At 44.0% G+C, this 13,783-nt stretch overlaps 1 protein-coding gene across 18 annotated transcripts in view; it reads left to right on the forward strand.

The window, feature by feature from the left end:
- The window catches only part of PTPRT (protein tyrosine phosphatase receptor type T), a 965,600-nt gene that overhangs the window by 834,306 nt on the left and 117,511 nt on the right, over nucleotides 1–13,783 (forward strand). For all 18 annotated transcript variants that reach the window (XM_081034722.1, XM_081034718.1, XM_081034731.1 and 15 more), the window contains one exon: nucleotides 11,415–11,563. In XM_081034722.1, the coding sequence (XP_080890848.1) occupies nucleotides 11,415–11,563 (149 nt within the window). The remainder of the gene's footprint in view (nucleotides 1–11,414; nucleotides 11,564–13,783) is intronic.

Genomic DNA, 13,783 nt, shown 5'->3' on the forward strand with positions numbered 1-13,783 from the left:
AACAAGACAAACAAACACTCATAGACACTGACAACAGTAACTGGTTACCAGTGGTTAGAAGTGGTTACCAGAGGGGAAGGGGGATTGGAGGGGAGGTAGAAAAGGGTAGAAAATATATGGTGACAGAAGATTTGACTTGGGGTGGTGTACACACAATGCAATGTACAGATGGAATTTTATGCTTGAACCCTATATAATTTTATTAACATATGTCACCCCAATAAATTTAATAAAATTAAAAATAGTAAAGAAGCTTTAATTCCGCTGATTCAGGTAGAGGAAGGACCAATGACGAACCTTACATTTTGAATTTCGTTACTCTGCTACTACTTAAAAATAATGATCACAAAGACATTCTGATAACAATAGCTATGAAAGAAGAAAAGAAAATTATCCTTAATACTTTCAATCTAACACCTCAGCATAGATATACTTTCTCATAATGGTAATCACAATGTAGACACAATTTTATTTGCTAAGGTTCTTTTTTTTAAAGTTACTGTAATCCAGTTAGCATTTTTCCATGTTGTTACATAGTTTTCATTTTTAATGGCACTTCATCATTTTAATAGCTGCGTAATATTCTATCCAGGGGATGCACTATAATTTACGGAACTGGTCCCCTATTGTTAGACATTTATGAGGCTGTAAGTGATCATTTGCTCTTCAAGAAAAGGAGCAGAGCAGGCTGAGGTAAAGAGCAGGACTCGGCAGGCTGAAGATCAGGGCTCAAATCCCACCTGGTCCCTTTACCTGTTTTATGAATTTAAGATTAAACTTTCTGGGTCTGGGAGCCCCCATCTATAAAACAGAAGAAATTGTCACCACCTTACAGTGTTGGTATAGGATTACAGATGTTTTCAAGGTACCAAGCTTATGGTAGTATTGATTAAATGTTAATGATTCATTCATATGTAGAAACCAGTGAGTGGTTCTCGACCAGGGACAGTTCTGTCCCCCACACATTAGGCAATGTCCAGAGACATTTGTTATCGTCACAACTGGGAATGGGGGTAGCTACTAGCACCTGGGGGTAGAAGTCAAGGATGTTGCTAAACATCCTGCAGTACACAGGACAGCCCCACACAACAAAAATGATCCCACCCAAATTGTCAATGGTACCAAGGTTGAGAATGCCCTGGAAGAAATGAGCTATGTTTTCCAGTGTTATCTACATAATACATGCATATTTCCTTTTTTATTATTATTGCATTAGTATAATGCCCCAGGAAAATGGGAATCCTAGATCAGAGGGTATATTATGCCCATTGGCAGTTTTAGGAGTAGGGTAGGGTGGGAGATGGGAATGAGGTTAGAAGTGACTAATAGAGAAAAGATAGCAGATAAATTGTATTTGTTCCCTGAGGGGACGGGAGATGACATTCCATAGATCACTACTTCTCAAAGTGTAGTCCCAGTATCTCCTAGGAACTTGGAAATGCACATTTCCAGGCTCTACCTCAGACTCCCCAAATTAGAAACTGTGTGGGTGGTACCCCACAATGCCCGCTTTAACACGCTGGCTAGGCGGTTCTGATGTACCCTTGAGAATCACTGCCATTGCTGCATCTTCAGAAAAAGGCCAACTTGTAGAATAGTCAGTAGGACCTGCACAAGCATGGACACTCGGTACAGAAATAGATTCAAGTGTCAAGTCTAAGTCATGGGGCTGCTCATGTATGATAAAGGAATTGAAAGTGTCATTCATTCATTCAGTCAGTCAGTCAATAAACATTTTTAAAGCTTTTACAACATTGTGCCAAGTGCCAAACTAGGTTCCAGAGGAAAGACAAATATGAACTAATGCGTATCATGTAAGTTCATAGAATGAAGGGTGATGAAGCAAATGACCAGGATGTCAGACAGAAGAAAGGTGTGTCCTACAAGGAAGAGCTCAGAGAAGGCCACGGGGCAGCCTCAGCTCAGGGGAGAAGGTCCCCTGTGGGGAGCTGTACTCCAGGAGGGACTGCCTGGAGAGCTGATGAGTCCCTGTCGCTAGGTTGGGGAATCCACTAGCTGGGGCTGTTGCAAGGGGCCTTCTGGCTAGGAGCAGAGAACAACTTGGAAGAGCCCAATGGCCCTTCCAGCCCAGAGAATCTGAGCGTCTGTAACCTGTAATGACCTAAAACTGACGTTCGAAGCATGACTGGGAGAAATGTATCTGCCCGAGTTTCTGGCCTGGTCATACAAGCAAGGTATGGATAGAGTAACAGGGGCCAGAGAGAGTAGTCACCTCAGTTCCCTGGAATGCTCGTCTGAGGGAACAGATCAAACAGAATTAAAGTAAAACTTTTAAGTTTTAAGGAAAAAGCAGGCAGATTGTCAGGACAAAGAAGGGACAGAGAAAGAACTAGCAATTGCTGAGTGTCTACTATCTGCCAAAGGTCATGCTGGGGCATTACTATTTATGATTTCTAGTCATCAGAGTAGCTCTGTGAACTAGGGCTTATTCATTACCATTTTACAAATGAGGACAGTGAGTCTTGGTGTCATAGACATGGAGACATGATCACAATTACGCAGCTGGTTTGAACCAGGCTAGTCTGGGGGCCAGAGTCCATTGTATTTCCACAGCACCAAGAACAGAGAGCTCTTTGCTTAGCCCAGGGGTTCAGAGCTCAATGACCTAAGAGCCTCGGGGCAGTTCCCACTGTCTGAACCGTAGATTCTGTCCTCCCTTTCCTAGGAGGCATTCACTCCCTCCTCATTGACTGTTATTTAACAAACACTTACAGGGGGCTTACATGGTAGATGACAGATCCTGTTGTAAGAACTTTACTATTTATAAATCAGTATCTACTGCAGATGGTTGTGAGAATTCACTGTGATTATTCCTATTTCACAGATGAGAAAACTGAGTCACAAAGAGGCTAAGTAATTGGCCACATTGCTAGTAAATGGTAGAAGCAGGATTCGAACCTAGGCAGTCTGGCTCCAGAGCCCATGCTGTTCCCACTAGGTTCTGCCTCAGGATCCAAGGGGTGGTGTGGTCACATGCCCAGAGGGAGGAGGGCCCTGCACCTGTCAGAGGCGTTCTACTGTGCTGGTTGCCCTGCCAGCCTCAGAGGATGGTCAGACTGGGTCTGTCTCCGTCCTTAGAAAAAAGAACATGATACATAGGAGAGCCCATCCGGGCAAGGAAGAGAGAGAGGCAGCCACAGGCAGAAGAGAGAAAGACAGACAGACAGAAAGAGGCCCAGACACAGAGAGCACGGTGGCAGAGACATGGACGTGATGGAGGTTGAGGTCCCTTGGCTTTTCAAATCGTAGTAAGAGCTGCTGCTGTTGCTCCTATAACTTTGCCATTCTGGTGGAAGCACAGAGAAGCTCCAAGAGTAATGGGGGTAGGAAAGGAAGGGCCCACCAATATGTTCCAGAATCAGTGCCCAGGAGAGGTAACGAGGCAGGCAGGACGTGCATTGGCTGAAGGATGTTAGAGTGTGAGCTTGCGGGCAGCATGTGTCTCTGCATGTGTGTGCACTTGTGTGTAAACATGTGTTTGCCTGGAGAAGAAGGGAGCCAGTGGAGACAGGGGTAGATATGTGTGAGTCCTTGGCTGAACTCGACACAGCAAGGAATCTTAGAGAACATTCAGAAGCCTGACTGCCTGAGTTGGAATCCCAGCTCTACCTCTTAAAGCCTGGGTGACTTTGAGTGAATTGTTTCAACTCTCGCCTCCTCACTCTTTGATCTCATAGAGTTGAGATTTAATTTCAATCTTATAGAGTTATTAGGAGAATTAAAGAAGTTATTACACCGTGTTTACAAAAGCCTTGGGTAGTGCCCGGCATGAAATAGCGCTCTATAAATGTTTACTAAATAGATGAAATAAATTTAGGATTGATTGTTTCATGGTCATATTGGTTTCCTAGGGCTGCCACCACAAAGCTCCACAAGGTAGATGGCTTAAAATAACCAAGTTTATTCTCTCAAGTTCGGGAGGGTAGATATCTGAAATCGAGGTGTCAGCAGGGCCAGGCTCCTTCTGAGACTCTGGGTAGAATCCTTCCTGGCCTCTTCATACGAGTGGTTTCTGGTGGTGGTTGTGGCTCCTCGGCATTCCTCATCTTGCAGCTGCTTTATGCCAGTCTCTGCCTTTGTCATCACACGGACTTCTCCCTGTGTGTCTCTATCGTAATTACCCTCTTCTTATATTGGGTTAGGACCCGCTCTAATTACCTCAGCTTAACTAGATTACATCTGTAAAGACCCTGTTTCCCAATCACGTCACATTCACATTCACAGAGGTTAGGACACATCTTTTCGGAGGACACAGTTCAGCCCATAGCAGTCATTGAAAATGCATCAGTTCTTGCCGTGGCAAGATGCCAGTTTCCCCCGTGATGAAATCAATACCCAAAGAGGTGAAAGGGTGTGTCCATAGTAATTCTGTGAATTATTTGGAACCCAGAGGCTGGTACCCGGGCACCCTATCTCCTGGTCCTTCATTCACTCATAAAACATGGTAGGGACTCTTCACTATTCAGACCAGCTGAAGAACGAGTGGGTTCTCAACAGGAGGCTCCTGAAACTTGAACAGGCATTAGAATTGTCTGGAGGGCTTCGTAATCACCTGGAGTTTCTGACTCGGTAGGTCAGGGGCGGGGCCAGAGAAATTGCATTTCTAACCCCTTCCCGGGGGAGCTGATGCTGCTGGTTCAGAGACCACACTTTGGAGAGCACTGTTTTGCATTGGTGGCATTCCAGCGTGGTGCCCATTATACTCACCCGGAGAGCTTCTAAAACCCCAGGTGCCCGGGCTGCCCACCCGACCAATTAAATCAGAATCTCATCAGTAATTTTGAAAGGTCCCCATATGACTTGTGCATCCAAGGTTGAGAAACATGCTCTAATACATCGAGGAATGTTTTTAGAGAAAAGCCATTCTTCAGAGCATCTGCTTCTGAGGATTTGTATGTGACACATAATGAGGTCATCTCAGCTCACATGGCTGTGTCCTCTGTTTAAAAGGTGCTCATAGCAGAGAGCATTTACTGAGTGCCTACTATGCAGCACGCACTGGGAACAATGCGTGGCTGGCCACTTACCATTGGATTTTCACAGCCATCTCCCAGGGGGCATTGCTGGTACCTGTGTTTGCCAGGAGGAAACTGACATGCAGAGGGATAATAACTTGCAAGAGCTCACACAGCTAGTCTGAGATGGAGCCAGGTTTCCGTGCCAGGCTGTCTGGCACCAAAGCCAGTGTGTTCACTGCTATGCCACCCTGCCTCCTGACATACGAGAACGCGGTATGTTCTCCTATGCACGTGTCCATATCCTCTTTGACCCTATTGACTCTGATGTGCTGTTGCCCACTATAGCCTCTTTTATAGTAACTCTGAATTAGTGGGGTTTGGATTAATGAGGTTTCACTGCCTTCATCAGGGATGAGAACCATGTGTCCCTTGGACTGAATTTGCACTTCTGATTTTATCCCACAAAGAGAGGTGGAGGAAGGTTGGATCAGGAGTCCTGAGCTGGCAGGCAGAAAGCTGGGCTGGGGCCTGTGGCTTCCACTGATGTGTTGTGTGCCTTGGCTCAGCCCTTCTGTCCAGGCCTCCGTTTCTTCATCTGCACATTGAGAGGATGGCGCAGTCCCCTTCCATTTCTGGTGTGTGATTCAGTCATGGCAGTGCGGCCGCGTTCTAGCTTGAAGAGTATAATACCAGCTTTTAACAGGAGTAGAGTCTCAGCTGTGTGTTTTCTTGTGCATCTCCTATGGGCTGACATATTTCTCTGGCTCCAGGATTCCCATCGTCACGTGGTCCCAGGACACTCTGTCTGTAGATGCAAACTGAGGATGGGTCAGGGAAGGAGCCCTCTGGTGGGGGCAGGGGAGGGAGAGAATGCCTGAACAGTGTCTTCCCGGGAGAGTGGGCATGGCTCTTCACATCCAGGGAAGAGCCCTAGGTGGAACCCCCAAGACTCTCCACCAATGGGCTGGGGCCTCCCGTTCTCAGACTAGAATAGATTCAAAGGTTTTGCAGAATCCACATGCTGGAATCCCCTACCGCCTCTTTTCCAGGTGGTTTCTCAGTCTCTGCTTGAACTCCTCCAATGAGGGGGAGCTTTTTACTTCCAAAAACCTATACAGGGCAGGGGTCATGTCTGGCTCTTCACATCATAGCCTCCTTCCTTCTAGCAGCCATCAGTACGAAGCAGGTGCTCATTAAATATTTTCCAACAATTTTATGAGCAAAGAGAAAGAAACTAATAAGATTAAGGGGGAGACAAAGACTTCTAAGAATAGGGGGCATTTGAGTTGGGCCTTAAAAGGTGAAGAGAATTCCAAAGGAGAAAAAAATTGAGAAGTGCAATTCAGGCATTAGGCACTTCCAAAAGAGACCCATGGGGTTTTACTTTACTAAAAATTTCTTCCTTTTGTCAAGCCAACCTGGTACTAATTCTGGCCCCTGGGACCACACAGAGACGGACATCGGATGTGGGACGAGACCATTCCTGGATATTCCCTCTGCATAAGAAATCCCCCTGTTTGTCTCAGACACTCCTCCTCTCCTAGCATGATTTCAGGAACCTTCACTGCCCTGCAGTCAGCCTCTCCCTTGAGCCAGTCCACTTGCCACTCTCCCTTATAAAGACTGGTGCTCAAAATAAATCACAGGACTCACAGGCCATCATGGGCACTTCCCCTGCCACCTACCCTCGTTCAGCTAACAAGCAAATGTCGGAGAAACCTCAGTGATCCGTTAGAAGAAAGAATGCCAGCCAAGAGCTGCGGCCACATCACATTGTTCCCACCTGTCAGAAGCAGTATACTTCTGATTGCTATGTCTTAAAACATTCTTCAGCTCTAGAAATGAACCTGCAGAGGCAGAGCTTTTTGCCAGCTTTTGGTACCCCCTGCTGGTGAAATTGTGTGACCCAATTGGCAAGAATCTCAGAACAAGGAGAAAAAGAAAATTCCAAGTTTGTAGAGTCACACAGGTAGTTAAGTCTTGAAGGATCTGAGGATTCCATGAGTTATGTGACCATCCCGTGTATTATGTGACTATGAGTTTGTTTTTGGGTTTTTTTGTTGTTTGTTTTTTAATTCTACAGCTATGGCTATTCTGTGGGCTCGGGCGGGGGGGGGGATCTCTGATTTTTCCATTCCATTCATTTTTCAAACATCCCAAGAGTTCTGTGACAACCACAGTAAGGAAATGCTAAGTTGTTAGCTAGAAATATTCATAAGTATAAATAGTCCAGGTCACAAAATAATTTCATGCAGGTTTTTCTTCCTCTTTCCTTGGATGTGTCTTTCTTGAAAGTGGTTATAATTTGCAGTCTGAGCAGGAGGACAATCTTTTCTACACTCCAAATTGTAGAGTTTTAAATATAAATTTGTGCCATGAATTTATTGAGCACCGGCTAGGTGCCAGACACTAAGCAAGAAACTGGAGTAGGTGCAAGAAGTCAAAAGCCCTTCATTCAAGAGGTTCTTGCCCTAGTGGGTGGGAGAGTTGAATCACTGCAATTGGACCAGTCAAGTGCTTAGCTGACATGGCAATGAAGCCTTTCCTGGTCTCCCGACAGGGCACAAACCAGCTATTAGCTCTCTCATAGCTCCACATATTTCTCCTTCTTGGCTTTTATCACCTTTGTGATTTTATATTTATTCTGCATTACATGAAGCTGTTTAGTGCTTGTCTTTGCTATCAGTCTCTGTGTTCTGTGACGATCAAGGTCATGTCTGGTTTTTGTCACTAGAATCTTCTTACATCTAGAGGACGTTGGCACATGTAGGTGCTCAATAAATATTTGTTCAATGGGTGACTCAACCAAGAAGAGAAAACCACAAGTCTGTCTAGAGGAAACCTCGAGACGACGTGACATTGGAACGCTGCTGAGCCTTGAAGGATGAAGAGGGGGTGGCCAGTGGAGAAGAATGGGGGCATATTGAGGATTATAAAGTATTCAGGAATGGTAGCAGGAGGAAGACGAGGTAGTTTGTGTTTCATAAGAGGAGATATGTGTGGAAAATAAGGCTGAGTTGAAGCCTGGAGCCATAGTCTGATGGGTCTCATATGCCCTCCTTGCAGGTTTGGATTTCCCCTTCTCCGAAGAAAAAAGTGGGAGAGGGACTCAATCAAACTTTATGGCTATAGGAATGAATATGATTTTTCTGTATTACTGAGAGGGTTTTTTTTTAAAAAAATACCTTCTTACGTTTTGAATTCTGACAGAATATAAAACTAGATCACCAAACTGTGGGGTTTTTTTGTTTGTTTTATTTTTCCATACCCCCTCCATTTCCACTTTGTAGCTGTGTTTGCCTATTGCTCAAACAGCTGTCTATACACTTTTAAATTATTGTACATCATCATTTTCCCCATGAACATGTTGTGTCAACCATGGACTAAGTACGGGGAATATCATATGTCAGTTTTGACAACTCAGTTAGTTGTCCAATGTTTAAATACATGTTTTGGAGAGGCTCGATTTTTCATATTTTTAATGCAGGTATTCGGAGCTGCCCAGACATTCCTGTAAAATGCCAATTTTCTTAAAGGCAGCGAGGCTTTTATTATTGTTATTATTATCCTTTTGAAAACCAATGATTTGTGCCAAAGACAACTCTCTCCATATTATTTTACCCTGAATGGAATGAGATTGGTTAAGAGTTCTGCCCCTGAGGAAATATCAAAGTCTCCAACATATACTCATGTACAGTTTTAAAGTTTACTCTCTTATCAGATTTCCTTTAATTTCCTGCTGGGGCCACGTGAGCAGAGCAGGAATAGAAGCAAAGGATCTGCTGTATATCTTTTCAAATTTATGATTAAGAAGGTCACATATACATTTTTAAACATTTTCCTTTTTGATAATAAATGAAGAATAAAACTTTGAAATGTCATCAGAATTACTCACTTTTCTTTCATTGACGTTCCTCCCTCCCTGTCCGATTGCCGGCTGATGGTGAGAAAAGACACAACTGATCCAAGGCTTCATTTCTTGTTGCTTTTCTGTTTGCCTGGAATAGTTTCACTAGTGGAACCATATGCAAGGGGCCAAAGCATTATAATCAAAAGATGCATTCCTATTGCTGGGTACCCTGCTTTCCCCAGGCCAATGGGGGTGGGGGCGGGGGAGAATTCCACTTTAGGCTGCATTTGTATTCAAATCGTGGCCAACTGGGGGAAGTAAAGTCTCTTTCTTCTCTTCTCAGTGGGGATTTCCTGGACCCATATTCACTCTCCATCCTTCTCCACTCTGCTCTCTCCTTCCAAAGAGAGATCTACATGGACTCCATGTCTGGGTTCTGCTAAGGAGAGCCACTGTAGTGGATCAGAGGGACAGGAGAGGATGTCGTCAGGGCATTTATGCCTCTGGTTCCCTCCTTGCGAAGGAATTGGTTGGCTCCTTCAAGAGAAGGCCACTTCTGTGCAAGCGGCCTTCTCTTCAGGGCTCTGTCTCTTTGGGTTCTGGTGACTCTTTCCTCCACTTCCCTGCTGGATACACGGGTGGTAAACAGCTCTCCGGTCACTAGAATCATACTTCGGGTTCCCTTACACCCTTCTCACCTTTGTCAGTGGTCCTTTTATGCATGAATTCTTCTTAGACTATCCTCGTTTGAATGTGCCATCTGCCATTCTTTCGTGCATTCTCCACCTAGATCAAGGGCCCCATGTGAAGGAGAGTACTATCACATGATCAAACCAGAATTGATCCTAGATGAACTCCTCTAAAATACTTCTAAGTCTGGGTTCATCCTTTCATTTAATACCTATGATAGGGGGATCATTAGCTCCTGAAATTGCCTATTTCATGATCAAGTGAGCTCAACCTGGAAAATTATTTCCTACATGGCACTGCATTTGACCTCTCTGGGACATCTGTTTTTTCTGTGTTGAGACACCAATATCGACTGTGAAGCCAAGTCCTGTGGAACAATGTAGCAAGAGATCTGGACAAATTTACCCTCGATATATTTAGTGTGCAACCCATAGCCTTTCATATCCTAGGAATATAGTAACTATATTTAGATACATAAATGTTGAGGAAACTCAGAGAGACCATGTTGGGTTTTCATACATATTTGAAGAATTGTCGTATGCAAGAGGGGTTAGTCGAGCTCCCGGATGGCTCAGTTGTTTGGAATGCGTCCTCTCAACCACAAGATTGCCAGTTCGACTCCCACAAGGAATGGTGGGCTGTGCCCCCTGCAACTAGAAAAAAAAAAAAAAAAGAGGGGTTAGTCATATTTTTATATCTCTTATGGTGATCTAAGACAAATCAGTTGAAATTGAAGGGAAGTAGATTTCAAAGCCATATGAAGAAGGACTTTTTAACCCTTCAGCTCCCTGATGAGTTGTCAAACTCTCCATCACTTGATATAATCCAGGGATTGCACAGTGGGGCTGTGGAAGGAAGATTCAGGCATTGGAATGTAGTTGGATGAGTAGTGATGATGTGAAAACAGAATAGCAGCTGCCACGTGTTGAGTGTTCCCTTTGTGCCAGCCACTGTACTCCGTGTGTTTCATACGTTATCTCATTGAATCCTCACAACCCTAGGAGGTTGGTTCTGTTATTTGCCATCATATACAGAGGAAGGGTTCAGAGCTTAAAGAGGTTTAGGAATTTGCCCTGGGTCATGTAACCCGCAGGTGGTGGAGGTAGGATCTGAACCCAGATCTCCTGTGCCATCACTGATGGCTTTAACCTCCAATGGACAGGGCCCGAATAACCTGGAGAATCTGATGGTCATGCACAGGCCCAGACCCTAAACCCAGGCCTCTGTTTTGTTTTGTTTTTATTTTTAGCTCTCCAAATAATTCTAATTTACACCAGCGTTTGAAAACTACTGCTCTAAACTGGTATTATTATAAATGCCCACTGGTTCTGAGGGTCTGTCATTCCTATGGGAATAGCTATGCCTCATGTTCAACTTTAACTTTTCTCCTTTTGAGCTGCAAGACTCACTAACTTCCACCCTCACCCACCACCTATCACCAGCCCTTACTTGAATCTACCATTGTTTGGTGGGTTATTTCATGAGCTCAATCCCTGGAAAAGGCCAGACTCCTTTTAAATTTCATTCAGAGCCATGGGAACAGAAAGGTCAATCAGGCCTCTCCTTTCCTTTGACAGGAGAGTGGGGGAAGAAGCATCATGCAAGTCTTGTTGATTTCCGTTCTAAGCTCAACTAAAGAGCGCACCCATAGTTTGGGGTGAGGGAGGATGAGTCTCCTGTTTCTGAGTAAATGGAAGCCACTGATGGTTTCGGGAGGACTTAGGTTTATCTCACCTTGACATTGGAGTACCCACCTTGACTCTGTTTCTGGAGACTGAGCCAGGTTTGGGGCTTGAGGATGACGGGTGGGGAAGGAGAACAATCTGATCTTCCCAATGTTTGAATGCAACTGGCACCGTCTGACTGTGATTTTTCCCCTTGCACATGTCCCAAAGGAAGCTGGCCAAGAAGCAGAAGGAGACACAGAGTGGAGCCCAGAGAGAGATGAGACCCGTGGCCTCGGCGGACAAGCCCACCACCAAGCTCAGTGCCAGCCACAACGATGAAGGCTTCTCCTCCAGCTCTCAGGACGTTAATGGATTTAGTAAGTTTAACCTTGAGGAAGGGGCCATCTGTAGTCCAGCTTTACCCTGGTACCTCTGTTGAGGAGCCCTCACAGTGGTCAGCTGCTGTAGCGTGTGGAGTTAGGATGCTTCCCCAGGATGGTCCAGGATGACGGCTCTCCCTGGCAAACACTTGGGGCTATCCTTGCCGAGGTGAAAAGGAGAATTGAAGAATCTACCTTAAAGCAGATGGAAATGGGAGCAAGCCAGTTTAACTGCTTGTAGACATAAATGGAGACAGGTGAAAACTAATACTAGTGAAAAAGGAGGAGAAGGGCATGGTGATGCCTTTAAGGAGAAAAACATGCCATCTTGAATTGAGTGTCTTACAGTTTTCAAAACCGTGTTTCACATAAACCACATAAGGTAGATGAGGCGTGGATTATTGCTGTCTCCTTTTTGAATGCTTAGGAAAGTGAGGCTCAGTGAAACGACTTCTCCAAAGTCCCATGGCTGATGCGTACCCCACGCAGACCTGGAAGCCATGCCTCCCAAACCTCGGCCAGTTCTGAGCTGTAGCCAGTGTTCCAAGTGGCAGTCAGTGGAGAGCACCTGAGCCCTCCTGCAGAGTTAATGAAGGTTCCCGAGCCAACAGAAGTGACTAAGATTTCAGGGTTGACCCTCATCCAAAGGACAAGCACCCAACTGGTGACCTAAAATTACCTTGGCAATCACACTCTAGAGAGCTGACTGTTATTCTTATCTTTCTGTAAATTAGTTCTTTTCCTGGGTTTAATAGCCAGATTTCCCAGCCTCTACCCCACATTAGGGGATGCAGGAAATCTAAAGGAATGGGAGCAGGGACGAATGATCTTCACACACTGTCAGTAGCAAATGGAAGAAACCATATTTTATAAAAATCACTTTATTGGGATCAGTTTGGGACGATGGGGACCTATGAGAGGATGAAGAAAGGAAGGAAGCAAATACTTACTGACCACCTTGCTCCTCACCACAGCCAGTGTCAGTATTACCATTTTATGGATAAGGTACCCAAGCCATAGTGTGTTTGGCTGACCTTCCCAGAGTTCCACCTAATTGATCCAGGATCTAAGGGTAACTCAGACCTGTGATTCCTAACCTCCAGCACAGAACCAACCCATCTGAAGCGGTTTTCAAAGTATACATTTCTGGGCCCCACACCTTACCCACTAAATCAAAGTCTCCCGAGGGAAGAGGGGTAGGAAGATGACAAAGGGTAGGGTGGGGTGTGGATTTTGTAAAAGCCACTCTGGGTTCTTATGGGCACACTGGTTAAGAACACTGAGCTTCAAGGGAGGCAATGGCTCTTTCAAATACTGACGTGCTGTCTTGGGAAAGAGAGATTATTTTAAACCTATAAAAATGTTGGAAAAAAATAGTAAAATGAATACTCATATATCCTTTACCTTGATTCACCAATTGTTCACATTTGTGATATTTCCACCTCCTCTCTCTCTCTCTCTCTCTCTCTCTCTCTCTCTCTATATATATATATATATATATATATATATGTATATGTATATGTATATATACACACACATATATATAATGGTTCAGAAATATATATATTTATATATTAATAAATATAATTTATATATTTATAAACATAATTTTCATATGAATATAATATAGTATATATAACTATATATACTATATTACATATTTATATATGAATACACATATATATATTTCTGAACCATTTAAAATTAAGTTGCAGAAATTGTTACTCTACTTCCAGAGAATTCAGCATGTTTCCTTAAAACTAGGACAGCTCTTCAATATAACCATAATAAAATTACCTTACCTGAGAAATGTCACCTGACCTCAATATCTAATATGCCAACCTATAGTTGAATTTCCTTAATGACCCTAAAATGTTTATTATTGTTATTGTTATTATTTTAATCCAGGATCCAATCAACGTGCTCATACCATGTTTGATCATCGTGTCTCTTTATCACCTTTCATCTAGAACAGCCCTCCCACCTTTATTTTATCTTTCAGGATGCTGACATCTTCAGAAAGTTTAGCCTGGTTGTCCCATAGAGTGTTCCACAATCCAGATTTACCTGGTTTTTTCCATCATGATTACATTCAGGTTATATGCGTTGGCAAAAATACGATGTAGGTGAGGTTGTGTTCTTCTGTTTGTATCATATTGATAGACACATGCTATCATTTTGCCCGTTATGGACGATGCTAAGTCTGAGTGCCTCTTA

This window comes from Rhinolophus hipposideros, assembly GCF_964194185.1.
Source record: "Rhinolophus hipposideros genome assembly, chromosome: 22".
In the NCBI taxonomy this organism is placed as follows: Eukaryota; Metazoa; Chordata; class Mammalia; order Chiroptera; family Rhinolophidae; genus Rhinolophus; species Rhinolophus hipposideros.